General features: G+C 40.1%; 2 protein-coding genes across 3 annotated transcripts in view; one reads left to right on the top strand and one right to left on the bottom strand.

The window, feature by feature from the left end:
* Positions 1 to 13,990, top strand: part of mix23 (mitochondrial matrix import factor 23) — a 32,032-nt gene extending 18,042 nt beyond the window's left edge. Inside the window, exons 4-5 of one of the 2 annotated variants that reach the window (XM_073045393.1) lie at positions 2,043 to 2,102; positions 11,383 to 13,990. In XM_073045393.1, coding sequence (XP_072901494.1) covers positions 2,043 to 2,102; positions 11,383 to 11,433 — 111 coding nt within the window. In that variant the 3' untranslated portion in view covers positions 11,434 to 13,990. The remainder of the gene's footprint in view (positions 1 to 2,042; positions 2,103 to 11,382) is intronic. The other variant, XM_073045394.1, reaches the window with a different exon arrangement.
* Positions 13,980 to 21,064, bottom strand: LOC140727712 (cystatin-B-like). The gene is made up of 3 exons (XM_073045395.1): positions 20,865 to 21,064; positions 15,951 to 16,052; positions 13,980 to 14,483 (listed from the first exon to the last, which is right to left on the bottom strand). The coding sequence occupies exons 1-3, from the start codon at positions 20,943 to 20,945 to the stop codon at positions 14,355 to 14,357; spliced, it is 312 nt and encodes a 103-aa protein (XP_072901496.1). The 5' UTR covers positions 20,946 to 21,064; the 3' UTR covers positions 13,980 to 14,354.
* Positions 21,065 to 22,806: the final 1,742 nt, after the last annotated feature.

Below are 22,806 nucleotides of genomic sequence, written 5' to 3'. Positions count from 1 at the left end.
ATAAAGGGAGTTCACATCTTAATCTTATTTCTGTTGAAAATTCTAAGTTTAGTGTTCAGTTTCATGTCATTTTTCAGTAATTACCAAAAATAAATCCAAAATATTTTTAAATTGTAACCTTTAAGAAATCAAAACAGATAGCTTGGGTCGAGTGTGAAAACTGATGTTATATCAGTGCATTATCTGTAAGACAACCTCTTCTTTGACAATCAGGATTTAATTCAGAATTTTATTCCATTTGTTTATTATCTTAATTTGATTTGTCGTGGAGGTGCAAGACCAGTGATTTGCAGATTGGCACACTGTTTTATGAAGCAGTGAACATGGTTACCTTTAGATCAAACACTACTGAAGATGCAGGGTATAATACCTGCACATAGTAATTGATTACTTGGATTTGACCCTGGGAGACCTAGTAGAGGAGGATATCTTGTACTTCTTCTCCGAGCAAGAGACTATCTTGTCCAAGTGGATGAGGAGGATGCCATTTTGTTCTCCTGTCCACTTCTCCTGCAGCAGCAGTTGCTGCAGTTCTGCTGGCCTTTCGTTCTCCTTCCACTTCTCATAAAGATCACTATGCACAGTGTTGAGTACTTACATCTGTTGCACAGTGCCCAATGCCGAGTAACCTTTTATTAAGCTGGTGATTCATATAATGATAGATTTTTTTAAAAAGTAAATCTAGGAATTGTGATGCATGATTAATTTGCATCTAGTAACTAGAGTGTAAACTGCATGGCTACTTTGCGTCGCCAACTCAATGTAATATTAATATGTGTACTGCCAGTACTAATTTTGTTTCTTGTCCTTTGGTGGGATCCAAAGCTATCCTGCAGATATTTGCAAAGGAATCTGATCTGGGAAATTGAGGCATGCCATGAGAGGAAATAATCTCCAGTATATTAGTAAATATTGATGAAGGGAGTGCAGTGGATGTTGTAAATACAGATTTTCACAAGGTGTTTGACAAACTTGTAGATGAAAACTGGTTAGCAAAATTGAAGTGCGTAAAATGAAATAGCAGTGTGGGTCTGGAATGTTAACTCATGATAGAAAGCAGGGTGTTGGATACCTTTCAGACATGTAGGGCAACAGACAGTAGTGTTCCCCAGGAGTCATCGGTGGCCCACTGGTTTTTACAAATTTTAATGATATAAATGTTATTTAATGGAACAAATTGTCAAGATTAATGTTTGGCATCAAATATGGTAAACAGAATTAAAACACAAAAACTGGGCAGTCAAGTAGTATGTAAAATAAATGTGAATTTTCACAGTAAATGAGGAAGTCGATAAACTCGAAGTCAGGAGGAAACCTGGGATTCAGAAATGATAACAAATAGTACAAAATTAGAATATTAACTCAAGCAAGTTGTTGTAAATTGAAAATAGTAGAGATGGTTTGTATTTCAAAGAAGCATTATAAGCTGCAGTTGGTGCAATAGTTCTTTTGCAAGCTTCAGTTCCATTGAAGCATCAAACATAGTTTCAGAAACTGTATTTTAAGCAAACGAGCACAATGAAATGAGATTGTTGACAGTAAAAGGATCATCTGTAGTTCAATAGTGCCAGTTTACAAGTTGTTTGTATGTGATTGATAATCCTAACTGTTATAAGATGCTCCATTAATGTGTATATTTTTGGTAAACATCACTGGACTGGGTCAGAAATTTTTACTTCCCTCCTCATTTGTAGCTTCAACACAACCCAAGTTGAGATTATAATTAAAAAAAAGACTTTTCAGGTTTTTTTCGAGAAAAGTTTAAAAAGAATAAAAAGTTAGTGTTATTTCCATTGTTTTGATTAGATTGGGGACTTTGTTGTTTTCTGTGATCATATTGTAAGCTGTTCTTAATTGTTGACTATTAACTAGAAAGGAATAGGTAGAGGGAAGAGGTTCTATGAAAAATTCAGCAAATCTGTAGATTAATGCTTTTTCAGTATGTGAACACTTGACATCTTATGTATTATTTATTACAGTTAAAATATGCTGTAAATATTAATATTCATTCCAAATGTTCTGTTCTTTTTTCTTTGTTTCAGTTGAAACTAATGCAGTCTGAATTAAATGTTGAAGAGGTTATCAATGACAGAAGTTGGAAGGTAGAAACTGTTTCTTTTTATGCACGTATTAGAGAACAGGATTTATGAAATACCATGAAAAATAGGAGTAGAATTAGGCCATTCAACCCATCAAGTCTACTCGTGTCTGATTTACTATTCCTCTCAACCACAATCTCCTGCCTTCTCCCCGTAACCATTGTCACTCTGACTTATCAAGAACCTATCAACTTCCATTTTAAATATACCCAATGACTTGGCCTCCATGGCCATCTGAGTCAATGAAATCCATAAGACATAGGAGCAGAATTAAACCATTTAGCCTGGGTCTGCTCCACCGTTCAATCATGGCTGATCCTTTTTTCCCTCCTGTGTCCCACTCCCCAGTCTTCTCCCCGTAACCTTGGATGCTGTGTCAAATCAAGAACTTATCAAGCTCTCCCTTAAATACACCCAATGACCCAGCCTCCAAAGCTGTCTGTGGTAATAAATTCCACAAATTCACCATCCTCTAGCTAAGGAAATTTCTCTTCATCTGTTTTAGATGGGTGCCCATCTATCCTGAGGTTGTGCCCTCTTGACCTAGACTCTCCCACAATGGGAAACATCCTTTCCATATCTACTCTGTCCAGGCCTTTCAACATTTAAAAGGTTTCAATGAGATCTCCTATCCTTCTAAATTCCAGTGAGTACAGACTCAGAGCTATCAAATGTTCCTCGTATGATAACCCTTATGTTCCCCGAATCATCTTTGTGAACCTCTTCTGGACCCTCTCCAATGCCGACACAACTTTTCTTAGATGACAAGCTCAAAGCTGTTCACAGTACTCAAGGTGGGGCCTCACCAGTGTCTTATAAAACCTCAGTATCACATCCTTGCTCTTGTATTCTGGACCTCCTGAAATGAATGCTAACATTGGATTTGCCTTCCTCACTACCAGCTCAACCTTCAAGTTAAGCTTTAGGTTGTTCTGCACAAAGACTCCCAAGTCCGTTTGCATGACAGATTTTTGGATTTTCTTCCCATTTAGAAAATAGTCTACACATTTAATTCTTCTACCAAAGTGCATCCAACATTGTATTTCATTTGTCACTTTCTTGCCCATTCTCCTAATCTGTTCAAGTCCTTCTGCAGCCTTCCTGTTTCCTCAACACTATCTGCCCCTCCACCAATCTTCATATCACCCCCAAACTTGGCAACAAAGCCATCATCTAAATTATAGATATACAGCATAAAAAGAAGCGGTCCCAACACCAACCCCTGCGGAACACCACTAGTCACTGGCAGCCAACCACTAAAGGATCCTTTTATTTCCACTTACTGCCTCCTACCTATCAGCCAATGCTCTAACCATGCCAGTAACTTTGCTGTAATATAGGCCCTTAACTTGGAAGGCAGCCTCAGGTGTGGCACCTTGTCAAAGGCTTTCTTTAAGCCCGAATAGACAACACCTACTGCATCCCCTTTATCTATCCTACTTGTAATCTCCTCGAAGAATTCCAACAGGTTTGACGGGCAAGATTTTTCCTTAAGGAAACCATGCTGACTTTATCTTGTCTTGCACTAATTTTCCATTTGAGTATTTCTTTGTTTTTGCAATACATCTGTCCTGCACCTTCCTCATTTTTCCAGAAACTCAGGCCGCTGCTGCTCTGCTGTCATCTCTGCCAGCATCTCCATCCAATTTACTTTGGCCAATTCCTCTCTCAGACCACTGTAATTTCCTTTACTCCACTGAAATACTGCTACATCAGACTTTACTTTCTCCCTTTCACATTTTTAGTTGAACTCAACCATATTGTGATCACTCTCCTAAGGATTCTTTTGCCTTAAGCTTGCTAATCACTTCGGTTCATTATATAATGTGGAATCCAATATAGCTGATCCCCTAGTAGGCTCAGTGACAAATTGCTCTAAAAATGTATCTCATTGGCATTCATCACACTCACTCTCTTGAGATCCATTACCAACCTGACTTTCCCAACTGACCTGCATGTTGAAATTTCTCATGACTCGTTGCCCTTTTTCCGTTTTAATCTGTGGTTCACATCCCAGCTACTGTTGGGAGGCCTGTATATAACTGCCATCAGGGTGATTTTTACCCTTCCAGTTTTGTAACAAGGATTCAACATCTTCTGATCTTGTGTCACATCTTTCTACTGATTTGATGCCACCCCCTCTGCCGACCTCCCTATCCCTCCAATGCAATGTGTAAACTGGGACATTCAGCTCCTAACTACAACCATCCTTCAGCCACACTTCATTGATGGCCACAACATCATACCTGACAATCTGTAAAAGTGCAACAAGATCATCCATCTTACTTCTTGTACTTTGCACATTGAGGTAGAGCACTTTGTGTGCTGAATTTGCTACCCTTTGTGATTCTGCAATACTAATGCACTGATACTCACCCTGCTGGTTGCAATTACATCCTATCACCTGCCTGCCCTTCCTGACAATCTGACTGCACATTATCTTTGCTTTTTTACCATCCGTCCTATCCTGAGTCTCTTCACTCCAGTTTCCTCCAAATTAGTTTAAACTCTCCCCCACAGCTCTAACAAACCTGCCCGCAAGAATATTGGTCCCCCCTTGGATTCAGGTGCAGCCCGTCACTTTTGAACAGGTCGTACCTCCCCCAGAAGAAGTTCCAAGGATCTAAGAACCAGAAGCCTTCCCTCTGCACCAGCTTCTCAGCCACGCATTTACCTGCAAAATCATCCTGTTTCTATCCTCTCTGGCATGTGGCACAGACAGCAATCCAAAAATTACTACCCTGGAGGTCCTGCTTCTTAGCTTTCTACCTAGCTCTCTAAATTCTCATTTCAGGATCTCCTTGCTTTTCCTTCCTATGGCATTGTTACCAATGAGTACCAAGTCATCAAGCTGCTCTCCCTCCCTCTCCAAAATGCTGTGGATGCAAACTGAGACATCCCTGACCAGGGCACCTGGGAGGCAACATACCATCCAAGTGTCCCATTCACATCCGTAGAATCTCCTGTCTGTTCCCCTCACTGTTGAGTCCCCTATCTCTACTGCTTCCTTCTCTCTCTTTCCCTTCTGTTCCACAGACCCATGCTCAGTGCCAGTAACCTGATCCCTGTGGCATTCCCCTGGGTCATGTACGAGTTCCGTTCCTGAGACTGTCTTTAAGACAGATTTGTACTTAAGTCGGAACAAGTACATCCGGTATTATTTAGCGTTAGTTAGTCAAACGTTTGTCTTAGTATATAGTATATATTTTACCTTTCTGTGCATATAAAACACTTAAGAAACGTATGTATTCCAATAATTAAACCACTGCGTTGATTAGTAATAATTGTAGCTTTCATCGGGGCAGGGTATTTCACATGCTCCATTATTCTCACTTTATCCATTATCCTTTAAAATTGTTCCGATCGTTGACTGACTATAGCCCAACGATTTTCCAATGACCGATGGCGTTTCACCTCTTTCCAAATGCTTTATTATTTCCACTTTAATTTCAATTGCAATTGCTTCCCGTCAATGGATCAGAAACACTTCAGGTAGCGAGTTCCGAGCTCCGCCGGCTGGGTCCTAAGGACCACCACACTGAATTCCCCGGGTATGCACTGAGACAGGTTAAATGGGACGAGTGGGGGCTGTGCTGGGTTTGGGTATTTGATCCTTCACAATATTCCGCATGGGAATTTAAACTGAAGGTGGCAGTGTTTTTTTTTACGAGGTCAAGTTGCAAGCTCGACATTAACCCGGCACGGGAGCGTTCTGTCACTAGACCGAACTCGGGAACCTCCGTTCTCCAGCCCGACACTGACCTCACTGCGCCTCCAGCCGACCTGAACGGGGGGGGGGGTTGGGGTGGGGGGTTGTGGCGGCGTCAGGGTGAATCTTACTAAGAAAAATTTAAGCCAAATACAAAGTTAAACACTCAACACAGTGTCAACAGCAACGACTTAAAATGGTGGATGGCATCACGATCCGACTTAAAATGGCAGACGGCGTTCTTCTTCCTTGGTTCGTAAGTACGAGTTGTCCGTAAGTCGGGGACTACCTGCACTTACTATTGAGAGGAAGGGCCACAGTGATGCTCTGCGCTAACTGCCCATTCACGTTTCCATTCCTCGTAACAGTCACCCAGCCACTCGCCTCCTGCAGCTTAGGGGTGGCTACCTCCCCGCAACTCTGATCAATAACCTCCTCACTCTCCCGTAAAAGCTGAAAGTCATTCAGCTGCTGTTTCAGATCCCTAACATAATCTTCAAGAAGCTGCAGCAGGATGCACTTCACGCAGATGTAGTTCTCTGGAAGATCTGGCATTTAAGAACACACAATAGCCATTTACTACACTAGGTACAGTAAGAGCAAAAAAAGAGAACCTTAACAGAACCTTACCCACAGCCAACACCTCTTTCGAGCCGAAGCCTCCTTTGAGCTAAAGCCTGACACTCCTACTCTCACCACTGGCCTACTCCCAGCGACGGCCGCCTCGCTTGTCCCTTCTGTACTTTTAAACAAGCGTCGCTGACTTGGGAGAAGCCTCGTTGCTGTGGCCTGCTCCCGTTGCTGAATGGGCCTGAAAGCCTTTTTAAAAAATGATATAGATTCACAGCCCTCAGGCTAAAGAAATTCCTCTTCATCTCTAATCTAAATAGACATCCTTCTATTCTGAGGCTGTGCCTTTGATCCTAGACTCTGCGACTATATGAACATGCTCTCCACGTCTACTGTATCCGGGCCTTTCTATATGTACAAATAATATGGAAGCTTATTTGCATCTGAAACCTCTTTTTACTGGGTGTCTCTAGTGATGTGGCTCGTTAGCCCCTCGCTAACAGCCGCCGGACAGCGGTGAGAAAACCACTTCTCTCAGACTCCGTACATCTAAGGTCAGGTCGATATTACTTCTCTCAAACCCGGGAGGTTGGAATGTCTAACCCACCTGAACCACAATCTGAGCGAATACTGTGTAAATGCTGCCCTCTTGCAATTACCCATCAGATCGTACACTGCATACAATGATAAAGAAAGTATATTTACAAATTTCGGCTTTATTGAATAGTTAGTAGGAAAAGAAAAAGAACAACAACAAAAAAAGGCCCATTACAGCTAGCCCAGACCAAATGTACACACAAGTTGGAGCTCATCTTGAAGCTGTCTTTAACTCATGCACTGGACCCACGGTCTGCATGAAAGGACACACCACCTTCCAAATGTCGCTTGTAATCCATCTCAAACAGGCTCTCCCACAAAAGTATCGATCCTTGAAGCTATTCATCTGCACAAAGCACCTTGTGCAACAGGGATGGCATCCTCAGCCATCTTCTCTCCTGTCTTCTCCCAGCTCCAATAAGACCTCAAACCACACCAGTATCCATCACAAAAACCTCTCAGCCCAGCATTCTCTAGAACCTTCTCCCGATTCCACCATCCTGATTGGATGACACTACATTCCTAAATGTGAACATCACAACCCCTTATCTTCAGCTTGAAACCAAACGTGCTGAAAGTGAAACAGACTATTCTTACAGAACTGCTAAAATTAAATTCCTACAGCATAGCAGTAAAAATCTTAACCAGGGCATTGCACATCCAAAAGATCCCATAGCCTGTCTAAACCAGTCACTTTTGGTTTTTGAGATTACATATTCAGCAGAGATTATAAATTAGCAGATTCCTCTATTGTTAACAGTAATCAAATATACTTCAGCTAGGGGGAAAATACTATAAAAGGAGTTCAAAGTGGTCATTTTAACATTTACAAAGTTATTTGAAGGAATAGGATATTAAATGTTAGAACGGTACCTCTACAATTTATTTAATAATGTATAGTATGCCTTCGCCTTAATACTGTAGTTAGACATCACATGAGAAATGGCATTTTATTTGGTTATGTATTGAGCAAGATATTTTTGAAAACATGTTCTTTGCATGTAAATTACTTTGCCAGGGCTGTATGTTTGTCTTGCTCTGGTTATTCAGAAGGTGGTGCTGGATTTTCTGTATGTAATGTCACAGTCCAGATGGTTCTCTAGGTGCTGTTGTTTGGTGGAATATGGGCGATCTTGTACACAAATTTCAGAAACTGCAGCAAGCAATGAGCAAGTCAAATAAAAAGTTGAGGATTTGTGTGCCAGGGTAAAGGTATCTTCATCTATGCAGGGCACTGATGAAGCTACAGTTGGAATGTTGTGCACTGCTTTGGTCTACAGTCTATGAAAGAAGATATCTGTGGTAGAAAGCAGAAAAGACATGACAGTGGTCAACGGGACGTATTCTATCTGGAGATATGTAAGTTGTCATGTTCTGCAGGGATCTGTACTGGAATCAAATGAAATTATAGGGGCATGGGTTAGTAAGTTTGTAGACAATATGAAGATTGTTGGTGCTGTGAATAGCATAGAAGAATGGCAAATGTTACAGTGAGATATGGATCATAGTAATATAGACAATATGAATCATATTACAGATATGGGTGGAGAAATGGCTGATGGAATTTAACCTGGTCAAATGTGAAGTGTTATACTTTGGAAGATTACATGTAAGAGGAGGAGAATACACTGTTAATAGCAAGAATGTGCAGAGGGGTCCTGGTGTCCAAGCCAATACCTCCCTGAAATTGGCTACATGGATTGATAGGGTGGTAAAGAGGGCAGATGGCATGCTTGCTTTTATTAGTGTAGGAACTGAGTTCAAGAGTCAGGAAGTTATGTTGCAGCTTTATAAAACTCTAGTTAGGCTGCATCTGGAGTACTGCATTCATTTCAGGTTGTCCCACTACAGGAAGAATGTCAAGGCTTTGCAGGTTTACCAGGATGCTGCCTAGATTACTGTAAGGAGAGGTTGGACAAACTGGAGTTGTTTTCTCTGGAGCAGCGAGCCTGAGGATAGATCAGATAGAGGTTTATAAGATTTTGAGATGCATAGATAAACAGCTTAGTATCTTTTTTGAAATAGTTGAAATGTCAGCTGCTTGGGGGCAACTACTTAAGGTGATACAGGGTAAGTTCAAAGGAGAGGTGTGGGCAAGTTTCTTTTTTACATAGAGTGGTGAGTGCCTGGAACTCACTGCCTCGGATGGTGGTGGGCGAGAGTACAATAGAGATGTTGAAGAGGCTCTTAGACTGGCACGTGACTGCAGGAAATGGGATGGTGTGGACTATATGGAGTGTTGAGAATCCAGGGTCACATTCTCCGAATGAGTCAGACATTAGGATCTAAGGTGAGAATTGCAGTAAACCTTGGAAATCCATTACCCAGGGAAACTGTGGTGGCTTAGCATATTTACCATCAGATTTTTTTTGATATGAAGGGGATCAAGAGCTTAGGGAGTTTACATGGGAAGCAGGTGACAAGGTACCAGATTAGGGATGAATCTGATGAATGACAGAGTAACAATGATTAGCTAAGTGACTCACTTTTGCAATTGCATATGGTTTTACCTGGGGTATTCAGTGTACCAGCAATAATGAATTGATGGCATATTTCTGAGTCAGGATAACTCAAGTGATGCTGTGTCTGCTCTTAACCTTAATGGTTCTAAAACCTGGAGCTGTTAAGATGCATCTTACCTTAACTACACTGCTTCAGTTGTGGTTGGAATCAATCCTGAGTTTAATGATAAATATATCAATCAAATTAATACCTTTGCCATGGGTTGTATTAAATTTTCTAAATATTGCTTTATCTCTTGACTTGAGCCTGATGAAGTTGTTTATACAGATGGGAGGAGAGCCTGTCGTTGTAGAATGCTTAGTCTTTCCCTTGGTTGTAATGTAGTATTGGTAATGGTAAGTCCATTCGAGCAGTAGCAGTGATTGAAGCCTAATGTGTCCACAGTCCATCCGGGCTACCCTAACTGCATGTCCACGGTTTGGCATTTGTTCCTTATCGTCTGTGATCACACGTTTGGATATTCAGCCTGTGCTGCTTCTGTGCTTTTGAGTAGTGTAGACAAATACTTCCAAATCATCAGTACAAGATCCACTCCTCACCTTTATGACAAAGGCTCGGGCATTCTGAAGTAGCTGAGCCATGCTTGGCCTCTCACAAGGAATGATCATCTTGTTGTTATCGACTGACTCTAGTCTTCCATTTAACAGTTCATCCAATTTTGTAATTCCTCAAGAGCTTGTACTTTGAGTTGATGTATCTTTCTTGATTATGGTGCATGATCTAGCCAGATTGAATCCACTTTTACTCTGCTTTTATATAGGATATACAAGTTGCTTGACAGTAGGGAGCAGTAGAGGGTGGAAATTTGGTTTTTGGACTAGAGCCCTGTGACTAGCAGTTTTCCCTAGGACTCAGTGTTAAGCCCATTCCTATGTGTCATCTATATTACACCAATGACTTGGATGAAGTGTACAATGCCTAGTTCGTAAGTTTGCAAATACTAAAATAGTTATTGTAGATGGTGAAGACAGTTGTCAGGATACAAAGAGGGATTGTAATCAGATAGGGAAAAAGGCTGAGGAAAGGAAAATGTGGATGATTGCAAGGTGTTGCATTTTGGGAGGACAACTGAGCTTAGGACTTCCACATTGAATGGCAGGACTCTGGGGTGCATGGTAGGATAGAGGAACCTAGGAGGACAAATACATCCTTTCCTGAAAGTAGGGTCACAAAAGCAGCTTTTGGCATGCTGGGCTTCGTCAGCCGTGGCACTAAGCATAGGAGTCGGGATGTTATGTTGTAGTTATTGATGAGGCCACATTTGGAATATTGTGTTGACGCTGCTATAGGGAAAAAATACGATTGAGTTGGAAAGAGTGCAGAGGAGATTTACGAGGGTCTTCATTGGAGTGTAGGAGAATGAGGGGCATAGGTAGGGCGAATATGCACAGCCTTTTTTCCCAAGGTTGGCAAATCAGAAACTGGAGAAAAGGGGTTTAGGCTTAAAGGAATCTGAGGGGCCACCCAGAGGTTGATCCATATGTGGAATGAATAGCTAGATGAATTTGTTGAGGCAGGGAACATTAACAAGATTTAAAGGATAATCGGAAAGGAAATCTTTCGAGGAATATGGGACAAGTCCAGATGAGGGTCTTTACTGTCCAGTTGGACAAACGACCTGTTTCTGCGCTGTATGCTTTTGACATATTCCACTCAAAATTTTGGGCTTGGAGGCAGATTTTCCCCCATCATTTTAATCATGCAAGCTGGTTTTAAACTGGTAAAGAACAGGACATAAAATGTGTTTCTCAGTTCAAGACAAAGTCACGCTGATCAAAGCTTTTATGTGATGTATTAAACAATCTTTGACCTGCAATTGGAATTGAGGATTAAAGCAAATTACAATATCAGGAATTGATTTTTTTTTCTTTAAACTTTACAAAGGTCTTCAAGGAACGCTGCAGAATTCATTACAAGCCTTCAAACAACCTGTGAACCTGAAGCATTGAAGACAGGCCAGACTCTGCCTACCCATGGCTTGAAAAGAATGAATTAAATTGATGTTATTCAGGTTAAAGCACAGTGGACCATCACAGGGACCGATTATGGGTATAAGCCAAGAGTTTTTAGGACAGGCCTTTTATCATTGAGAGAAAAGTGTAGTTCTGGTAATTACCTAAGCCAGCCTGTAAAATTGGTTTTCACCAATTTCTTATGCTGCAAGCTTTTCAAAAAAATCATTTTGAATATCATAAGAAATCTTTCATAATTTTTTTAAAATTTCATAATGGAACAGTTCAGTTTATGCCAGGGAATATATCTGGAAATGTCTGTTTTTATTACATTGATTTTCCCATTTGTCCTGTGCATAATTACTGGACAGTATTGCAATTTTTCAAGATTATCTCACTTGGAATGAATAGTCAGGGCTTTAAGTTGAAAAAAAATTGGATTTTTAAAGTGTTACCTATCAATTTCACTTGATAACTTGAAATGCAAGTATTGATTCATCTCCCAATCAACATAGTGCATTTCGTTAGCTAAGTGTACAGAATAAAATCATGATTAAGCTATGCACATCGTAACAAATTCTGAAGACTAAATTGAGACATTAGATTTTGACAGACTATTGTCACCTGTGGTGTTCAGGCAAGGAATTAAGGCCAGTAACAGTTGTAAATTGCAGATTAACAACAGAGTTTATAAAATTAGAACCCTTTCCTCAGGCTCATCTTCATTTTGAAACAGAATTATCATTTGTCCTGTGCATTTATTCTGTATCCATTTTATAAAATTTTTTTAAAATGTGATTTGCTTGCCTATTCCATATAAGATGGAACAAGATGAAAGGGCCTCACACCCCTTACTACAGGACTCAATTTCTACCATCTTTCAGTTTTCTTGCATGTTTAATGGGAGATGTACTCAAAGTGGCAAAGATACCAAAGTATTTATTTGGCCTTTCAGTTATTCCTGGCTTTTACCTTTTGTGTGCTATATAATGTACTCTCTCCATTAAATAAAAACACAATCTGGAGGTGGGGAATAAAGTAATTCTTCCCTTTTTCCCACTGCACATAACCAAGTTGCCCAGAAGCTGCTTCCAACAAGTATTACCCTGTGGAATAAACAGATACAGGCAATGATACATGAAAAATAATCATTGAAATGGGTGAAGTGATATTGCTACTGTCTGCTTTTGTGTTCATATACAAGAGGATTCTACTGAATCATAAATGTCATGAGTTCCATTATCTTTATGAAACTTGAAATACATTTTAAGATTTAAAAAGGTCTGTCTCTTCATATGGTGAAAGCTTGACATTTCAATTTTGTATAACATATAATTCATGTTCTTGAAATCACAATGAATGAAACAATACTTTATATCTAGAGTATGTCATATGTATTAATATCCACTGGTGCTTTTATGCTTGGTGTAAGTGTAGATAGTGTGAAATGTACTCCTTCGAAAGAGCTGGACCTCCCCTCATTAAAAGCAACAAAGAATTCTGCTTTTACTGATTATTTTAATGTCTAAGTTCATTAAAATTCCATTTTAATACTGTCAGAGCCTGCTGTGAAAGTTTGAACTCTTAGGAGTAATCTATTGCAGTACATTTTCCTCACTTGTCTTTGAAATTTTTCTCATTTTAATTGTACCTGGCATTTCAAAGTTTGAGCATGCAGTGGAACAGCTTGTGTATAGTTAGACTGTACATGTATTTTTACCTTAATGAACTGTACTAAATGTGCCAGTATAAATTTAGTATTGCCAAAGTTATTCAAATCTAATTGTAATACATTGACATTTATCCATAACATCAAATGTAGCCTTCAAAGGGTTGAATGAAGGTCCAATTTGGCATAAACCCTATGTAGGTCTCTAAGCAGCAGGGAACAAGATTACCCATATATTGGAAGAATTTTCCTAATCTACAAGACCCAACCTTACACACAAAAGGTAAAACCTGGGAACTTTACCTTTTTCACACAACAGAATTTTAGGATTAATTTTGAGAACTACTAGCTTTCTGCTAAAATTTACTAAATATTCATAGTGAATTCAAGTCCAACACTGTAGCAACACATACTTACCATCTCTTTAATGAGTAGCAGAAACAATTGGTCAGAGTGCAGAATTGTTTCTTCCTCTCGAAGGTCTGACAAGTCTTTATTCAAATGAATAGTGATAATTGCTAAGTAAAGCAGGATCTCCTAATGTATTGATTTAATGGTTGCAGTACTTGTTCAAGACCACTGATGTAATAAAATTAACAGATTCAAGCTTCCTGCACTTTCAGTGTTCCCCAACTGTAACATAGTGGCAAGAATGACATCTTTATTTGATAGTATTTTCAATCACTTGGTAAAAATTAATTGATATCTGAAAGTACTTAAGATTGTCAGAAGTTCTACAAAAGAGGCAATATACTGACTGGAAGATGAAATAATAATTCTAATTGATTAGGAAGATGTCTTTTAAACACCAGGTTGAAAAGTCATTATTTCCATAATGTTGTATTAAAGCAATAAAATCCTTTGACAAGCAGTAGCAAGTGCATTTATTTCTTAAAGTAAACTGCAGAGTACAATAAAGTACCGGTATACCTAATCTCAACAAAAACAATTTAGTTCAAAAATTGTGCCCATTCCTTTCATTACACAAATTAAATTCATCACAATAACCTTTGATTACAAAAATCTTTAATGTTAGTTCAAGGATGGTATACATAATCAAACCTCTTGAACCTCTGCACTCTTCTCCCAACCACAAAATATGGTTTATATGGCTAGAAGTTGATGCAAAATAAGTATGTCTCCAGTTTTGATAAAGCCAAAAGAGAGAAGCTTAAAAATATAAAACAAACTACTTTTGCACAAGCCTAGAGCACTGACAGCAAGATATTTTCTATTCAAAAGAAATTTATTTCTTCATCCTTTGACTTGTTGTCCTGGATGCTCAGTATCTCCTTTGTACTTCCATGACAAGGAAGCTTTTCATATACTTTGACGTGAATGTAGTCAATGCCACCAACATGGATCTAACAAAATAAAATAAAATTGTTCAAGCTAGCATCTCAACCTATTGTACTAATAAGTCTTACTGGTACAATTAGTACAATAAAAAAATCAAAAACTGCATTTATGGAGAGTTAATGGGTTAAAACACTTATCAGCACTAAACAAATGCAGAGATATTGGGTTAGATGACAAGTGGAAGCTCTGATATTGTAGAAAGCAGAAAAAGTTAAATTGCAAAAGAGGTTAGTGGCATGCGACAACATAGGGGTTAATAATAATAGTGAACAACAAAGGGATAGCCTAGTTGCAAAATGGCAAGCAAAAATTATAGTATTCTAGTAGTGCAGATTACCAAGTTCCTATAAGACATTTTTACTTTTCTCAAAACTCAGTGGCATACTGTACATCTTTCACAACCAAGAGGCAATCCACTTTGTAATAAAAAAAACCTGAAGTATCTGCTGTTTCTGACCAATGAAAAAAATATTGGGAAGTGCTAGTGTTTAAAAAGACTGGGCACCCTTGTACACTAGTCACTAAAAGGCACCATACACCGCAGCAAGCAGGCAAGAAGTCAAACTAAGAGGGCCTGAGTACAAATATAAATACATCACTCCTATTATATAGACGTTTGATGAGTCTACATCTGGAATACTATGTTCGGGTTTTCCTATTCTTGTAGAGTGGAGTAAAGAGTCAGGCTAGCTCTATCGTATGACAGGATATTGAGAAGGCCGAGACTCACTTTGCAGTTTAAAGAAAGAGGCAATCTCCCTGAACAATGCAATACTTGAGGGTCAAAACTGTAGATAGATGTACTTAAGCTGAGGAGTCTAGGACTGGGCATCAGATACACAAGGGGTAGGTGATCCAGATCAGAAATAAGATTGTTCTTCACCTAGTAATGTTTGGAACTTCCTGGCCTGAAGAACTGTGCAGGCAAAGTGCATTCAGATCTAAAATCTATTTATAGAGGGTCTAGGGATATGGCAGGAGAAAGGTATTAATGTAAACTATGCCTGAGCTTGAGTAGCAGAGTGGGCCACGTGACCCACTTCTATCTTCTATTTCTTACACACAAAATGCATCTAGGAGCCGGGGTAAAAATGGTCAGCTTGGAAATTTGCCTTTCCTCACTGCCAAAGTAACATTTCAATAGCTTTGTAAGTAGAAGTACGTGCAAGGAGTTTGTCCGTTCTCATGACTGTGTGGGTTTCCTCTGGGTGCTGTGGTTTCCTCCCACAGTCCAAGGGTGTACCAGTTGATAGGTTAATTGGTCATTGTAAAGTGAACTATGATCAAGCTAGGACTAAATCGGGACTGCTGGGGAGCATAGCTCGAAGGGCTTATTCTGCACTCTCAATAAATATGAATGCCATTATCAAATTTAAGCAGCTACTTAAGTTATCATGCATGAGTTTAGTAATGTACAATGTAAATTAATTAGAAACAGACAAATTTTTTTGAAATAACTAAGGCCTACTTACTTTAAGATAGTGGTTGGTCCCAGATACAAGTTGTGTTTTGTAGGCTTTGACAACAAATACATCAAATGTTTTTCCAGCTTTGTCTTCAACCTGAGACTTCACCTGAGAAACAAGGATTTGATACTGAATTACTTTCATCTGTACATCTTTAATTAGGAAAAGCATCCCACAACCTGAGGTATTCAGGAAACAAGGGCAAATTGAGTTTTAGCTCATGTGTGTTCACAAACTCAAGTTACCCCAAATATCCTTTATAATCAAAACATTTATTTGCATTTTCACTGTTGGAAATGTTCTACGACCCTTAACAAGACCATTATTGAACAATGCCACGCTTCCAAGGGGAAATTAAAGGTGGAATCTCTGGATTACTTCCTGTGCCACAGGCTAGTGCATACTTGGACTGCCCTGCCTGCTATGGTGGGAGAGGCAAATACATTAGAGGGTTTTAAGAGATGTTTGGATAGGCACATGGATACAAGGAGGATGGAGGGGTATGGACATGCTGTAGATAGGCAGGATTAGGGTTTGGGTGTTTTTGATTTGTGGGCTGAATGGCCTTTCCCTGGTCGGTATTATATATTAAATGTTCTAGAAGGGTTTAGGAAACATCCTGGAAAAGGCACATGTTAAAAATATTGACCAGTGAAAGCCATGTTACCAAACGAGAAGGGATGAGTGTAAATTTAGTGAGATGGAAAAGTTCTGTTCTTTTTTTTGGGTTGAAGGAGATTGTGATTAGGAGATTAAGACCATGAAAAATAGTTTAAATGCAATCACTTAAGAGGGAGCTGAATTAAATATACTCATTGCCTAGTGCACTAGTTAGATCCAGAGCAAGGGCAAAATTGGGCACATTAAAGACAACAATCGGAATGATGATCTGAAACTGAATAACAGAAGTCATACCAGAGAGAATGCGATTAGGTAAAGCTAAATGCAGTCAATGTTCTTGACAACCAACAGTTTTGCATGTTACTGCCAAGGGCTAGGACATGGATTCCACAAGTCCATGTTAGAGTCCTCCAAGTGTAGGACGAATAACCATAGCTGCCTGTGTTCTACAACTCTGCCGATTAAAGGAGGAATAGATGGGTAATGATCAAATAGGATGTCATTTGCACTTTGTACGGAGCAGAAAGCTAGCACTATAGGAAGCACAGAAATAACTGAAGGGACTTAATTCAAATGAGACTTCATATTTTTACTTTAGAATTACAGAACTCTGCCCCATGAGCCAGTCACTGTAACTTTACTCCATTAGCAATTTTAATTGTCAATTTTAGATGCCACATTCTAGGATATCTGGGCATTTAATTTACACTTAAATTTCTTGTTCTTAAAACCTAATTTTTTTTTTAAAAAGGCAAATTCCTATTAGCTTACTGATAAATTGTTAAGCTTGTGGCTATAAAACTGGACATACCTTTGGAATCATAAACAGGAGATTCTGCAGGTGCTGAAAATCCAGAGCAGCACATATAAATTGCTGCAGGAACACAGCAGGTCAAACAGCATCTATGGAGGGGAATAAATAGTCTATGTTTTGGGCCAAGGCCCTTCATCAGGACTGGATGGGAGGATAAAGATTCCAGAATATGATGGAGGGGAAAGGAATAAGTACAAGCTGATAGGTGAAGCCAGGTGAGGGGGAAGTTAGGTCAGTTGAAACAGGAATAATTTAGGAATTATGGGAATACTGACAAATTCAGGGAGTATGGTTGAAAGAGAAACTTAAACTGTTTCAGGTCAATGTACTTTACATTCATTTCTCCAACAATAAGCATTCCAACCCATTTCTAGTATCTATAGTTCTTGTTCTTCCAATTCCTATCAGTTAAGTCTGGTTTCCAGATTAAGTCCATGGAGTACTACAGCACAAAGACTGGCTCTTCCAGCATCCAGCTCATGCTGACTTGATCTGCCTAATCTAATCTCCAGCACACAGACCATATCCCTCAGTCCTTCCCATCCATGTACAGAGTACTAGTACAAAGTTTCATAACTCTGGGCTTTTTGTCTTTGCCACTTTTTTGTTCTTCACTCCACACATTTCTGCAAAACTTAGTTCTAAAGCCAATAGAAATCATTCCAACAGTATGCCTTCTCTACCTCCAAATAATTTCCAGCCCCTCACCGTATTTGGAGATTATGTGAATACAGTTTGTTCTTTGAAGCTGATACACTACTGGTACTCTACCTATACATCCAAACTATTTTAATATGGAACATGACTTTCTTGTCCTCTTTTCCATAGTTCACTCCTAGGATATGCCTGCATTAATAACTTGGAAGTGACTAGACCTAAATAATGTTTCTATTGCCCATCTATTCTCTAATTTGCTTTCTAACTCAGCAATGACGTGGATTTTCTTCGTGGGCCAGAAATGGGTCGACAATTTGCTCAGGTATACATGTTAAAACACATTACCACCCTGAACATCTCGTTGCAGCCATCATGCCTTAACTGAAACAGACCATAAGACATAGGAGCAGAATTAGGCCATCTGGCCCATCGCGTCTGCTCCATCATTCAATCATGGCTGATTCTTTTTTTCTTCTCCTCAACCCCAGTTTCCAGCCTTCTCCCCATAACCTTTGTCCAATCAGGAACCTATCAATCTCTGCCTTAAATACATCCAACAGCTGGCTTCCACAGCTGCATGTGGCAACAAATTCACCACCCTTTTGTCTAAAGAAATTTCTCTGCATCTGTTTTGAAAGGGCACCCCTCTATCCCAAGGCTGTGCCCTCTTGTCCTAGACTCTCCCACCAAGGGAAACATCCTTTCAACATTTGAAAAGCTTCAATAAGATTTCCACCCCCCATCCTTCTGAATTCCAGTGAGTACAGACCCAGAGCCATCAAATGTTCCTCATATGATAATCCTTTCACTCCTGGAATCATCCTTGTATACCTCCTCTGGACCCTCTCCAATGCCAGCACATCTTTTCTAAGATAAGGGGCCCATAACTGTTCACCGTACTCAAGGTGAGTCCTCACCAGTGCCTTATAAAGCCTCAGCATCACATCCTTGCTCTTGTATTCTAGACCTCTTGAAATGAATGCTCACATGCATTTGCCTTCCTCATCACCCACTCAACCTGCAAGTTAACTTTCAGGGTGTTCTGCACAGGAACTCTAAGTCCCTCTGCATCTCAGATTCCTGTTTAGAAAATAATCTGCACATTTATTTCTACTACCAAAGTGCATGACCATGCACTTTCCAACAACACATTTCATTTGCCACTTTCTTGCCCATTCTCCTAATCTAAGTCCTGTATCCTACTACACTTCCTCAACACTACCTGCCCCTTCACCAATCTTCACTTGGCAACAAAGTCATCTATTCCATCATCTAAATCATTTATACACAGCATAAAACAAAGTGGTCTCAGCACCGACCCCTGCAGAACACCACTAGTCACTGGCAGCCAACCACAAAAGGATCCTTTTATTCTCACTCACTGCCTCCTACCAATCAGCCAATGCTCTAAACATGTTAGTAACTTTCCTGTAATAACATGGGCTCTTAATTTGGTAAGCAGCCTCGTGTGACACCTTGTCAAAGGCCTTCTGAAAGTCCAAATATACAACATCCACTGCATCCCCTTTATCTATCCTACTTGTAATCTCATCAAAGAATTCCAACAGGTTTGTCAGGCAGGATTTTCCCTGAAGGAAACCATGCTGACTTTGTTCTATCTTGTCCTGTGTCACCAAGTACTCCATCACCTCATCCTTAACAATTGACTCCAACATCTTCCCAACCACTGAGGTCAGGCTAACTGGTCTATAATTTCCTTTCTGCTGCCTTCCTCCTTTCTTAAAGAGTGGAGTGACATTTCCTATTTTCCAGTCTTCTGGCAGACTATGCCAGAGTCCAATGATTTTTGAAAAATCATTTCTAATGCCACCATAATCTCTACACTACCTCTTTCAGAACCCTAGGGGTCAGTTCCTCTGGTCTGAGTAACTTATGTACCTTTAGGTCTTTCAGCTTTTTGAGCATCTTCTGTCTTGTAATAGTAACTATATCCACTTCTCTTCCTTCACACACTACAAGATCAGCATACTGCTCGTGTTGTCCACAGTGAAGACTGATGCAAAATACTCATTTAATTCATCAGCCATCTCCTTGTCCCTTGTTATTATTTCTCCTGCCTTATTATCTAGCAGTTCTATATCCACTTTCATTTCTTTTATTTTTAAACATACTTGAAAACACTTTTACTATCCACTTTGATATTGTTCGCTAGCTCGCTCTCATATTTCATCTTCTCCCTTCTAATGAGGTTTTTAGTTGCTCTCTGTAGAGAGTAAGGAGGGGGCTTAGGACACAGCCTGAGGGGCACCCATGTTCAGGGTCAGAGGTGAGGGAGCCCACTCTTACCACCTGCCAGCAATGATTGCAACCTCGATTCCAACGAAGCTTGTATCTCAAAGCTTGAGTTCACTATCCTCTTTTTAAAAACCTCTCCTCCCAGCTCAACACCTCTCATCTGAATGACAGAAGGTCTTCATCCTTGTAACACCGCTATCCTCGCCACCCATGATCCCCCCCCTCCCCGCCTTCAGCATTATTACACAAGTTTCCCAAGTTCAACTTCACACTTTGTGCGATCAAGGCAAACCCATTACCAAAACCACAACTGTCTAACCGTGCAGAGAAAAAAATCACAGTTGAGCCGGGTGGTCAGGGAGTGAGTTCTGAATCTGTTCCTTCACACCCAAGTCACCTTAAGCTCCACCACGAACTCCACCTTTACTGTCCACTATTCGGAACCTTTTCCCGAGTTCAAACAATCTCCGCGACCTACTTTCAAAAGTTTCCTTATGCTCAAAGCATTGGGGAGGACGTGTATACGGTAACTCTCCATTAGAGACATGACGCTGTACATGAAGTGCACTCACTGAATCGGCAAGCTGCTGAACCTCCTGGGTGACAGGCTTCCCCTCACTGATCCCGCCACAACAAACGCCCTTAGCGGCCATGGTTATCCTCGTCGACTCTCTGCCCAGTGACAAGCGAATCCCCTCCCGCTGCCGCGATTTATGGGCTCTTGTCACATGCCACAACCCCGCTCGCCATTACCGCAATGACGCAGCAAGGAAGTCAGCTGATTGCAACAGGAAGGAATTCTGCAAAGTTGGCAGACGGGAAGTTTGCAATTTCAAGAAGAAAACCTCCCTCAGGCCAATGTATTTACTGCAGTTTAATATTATTTTCTGTTATTTTCTTTACTCGCATGCTGCCTGGTTGAACAACGTTTTCTTTAAATTGTGTAATGGTTGTCCTCCCTGAGATGCGGCATCTACAGAAAATCGGAGAATTATGTTTTCCAATGATGTATTCTGAACCGCCTTTTTGCTTCGAATGCTCTGTAACGAAGGAACTAGGTGGGTTAGAACAGCTATCCATTCACAGCCGAGTCGCAGCGAAACAGATAACATTGTCGTTATCATTTCCAGGTTACCAAAGCCCCCGGGAACTCTCATAGCAGACCCGAAGTAAAACTCAAACACGTTGGTTTAAAGCCCGCTCCAGCACGCAGTCCAAAGAACGCCTCGTTAACAATGGTGACAATCCCCTCGACTGCGAACGGGGAGTTTTCGCAATGTGAGAGAGGACAGCGCATATCCACCCATCCCGGGCTAAAACAAATGAATTTCTGTTTGAAATTTGGAAATGAGACTAGTTCATTGGAATAGAGAATGTCAAGACTTTAGATGTAATATTTTTAAATCAGGCAAGCGTTGCTAAGAGGGAGTGCCAATTGGCTCTTTTTCGGCGTTAGTGAACATTTGTGACTGCAACCGCAGAAGCTGTTAGAGCATGAAAAATTCCCCGGCAGTCACCTTTCAGACAGGCTTACCACACAAATGCCATTCTGGTCTAAGGCTGCTCAAACCAGAGAACTGGCATATGTTGCATTTTCCTCTACGTACATTCCCCTGGTAGTTACTTTCTACGTACTGTATCAGTTCACATCCTTCTGATTCTGTTTTTGTTACTTTATTGCCTTAAGGGGTATGTTACAGTAGCCAGTTAAAGAAAAACAACTAGTATTGGAAGCAAACCGGGGTCTGTGATCACATGAAACAGGCAAAAGATTCTGCCCACACATTAGAGGAGCTACTGTTAAAGCCGGCAAAATCAAAATCTTTAAAGGCGCTCATTTTAAATAGCAAGTACTGATATGCTTTTGTGCAAAGCACACCTTTTATGAAATATTTTGGATTCTTGAATCCCACCGTTTCTAAAAATCTATTGATTTCTCTCGGAAATTCTCAGTGACTGAGAATTCATATTTAATCATCATATTTAATTATCTTTCAATGATGCATGAATGCAGCCAAACGAAACCGCATTCCTCCAGGACCATGGTACAAAACACAGTAGTAACAGTCATACACAGCACAAGTACATATAGGCACATATAAGATAGCAAGTAAACATAAAGTCACACATAAAGAATATATATAGGCCAAGCCCCTGAGTGACAGGTCCTGTAAGTTGAGGGTGTGTGGGTGTTAAAAGTTGTGTCAGGTTCTGTTTGCACTTCTTTGCACTGCAATGAAACCACTTCTCACTCTTCTAACTGGAATAAAGTGGAGCTTAATCGTTCCTCATACAATCACCTGATGTTCCACAAGTCAATCTGGTGACCCTTCAGTCCATCTGCTTTATTTCCAAATAAATCCTTTACTAGGGTGTTGAAACCCATGTAAAATATTTCAGGAGTCCTCTTCTCGACTTTCTCCAATTTAATAGGTGAGAAGACGACCTCTGAAATACTTTATGTGGGTTTGAACTTCTTTTTAAAAGGATATATCAGGAATAGAGTAGATGCAG

Source organism: Hemitrygon akajei, chromosome 5, assembly GCF_048418815.1.
Source record: "Hemitrygon akajei chromosome 5, sHemAka1.3, whole genome shotgun sequence".
Lineage (NCBI taxonomy): Eukaryota > Metazoa > Chordata > Chondrichthyes > Myliobatiformes > Dasyatidae > Hemitrygon > Hemitrygon akajei.
This window is presented reverse-complemented; position numbering and strand designations above follow the sequence as displayed.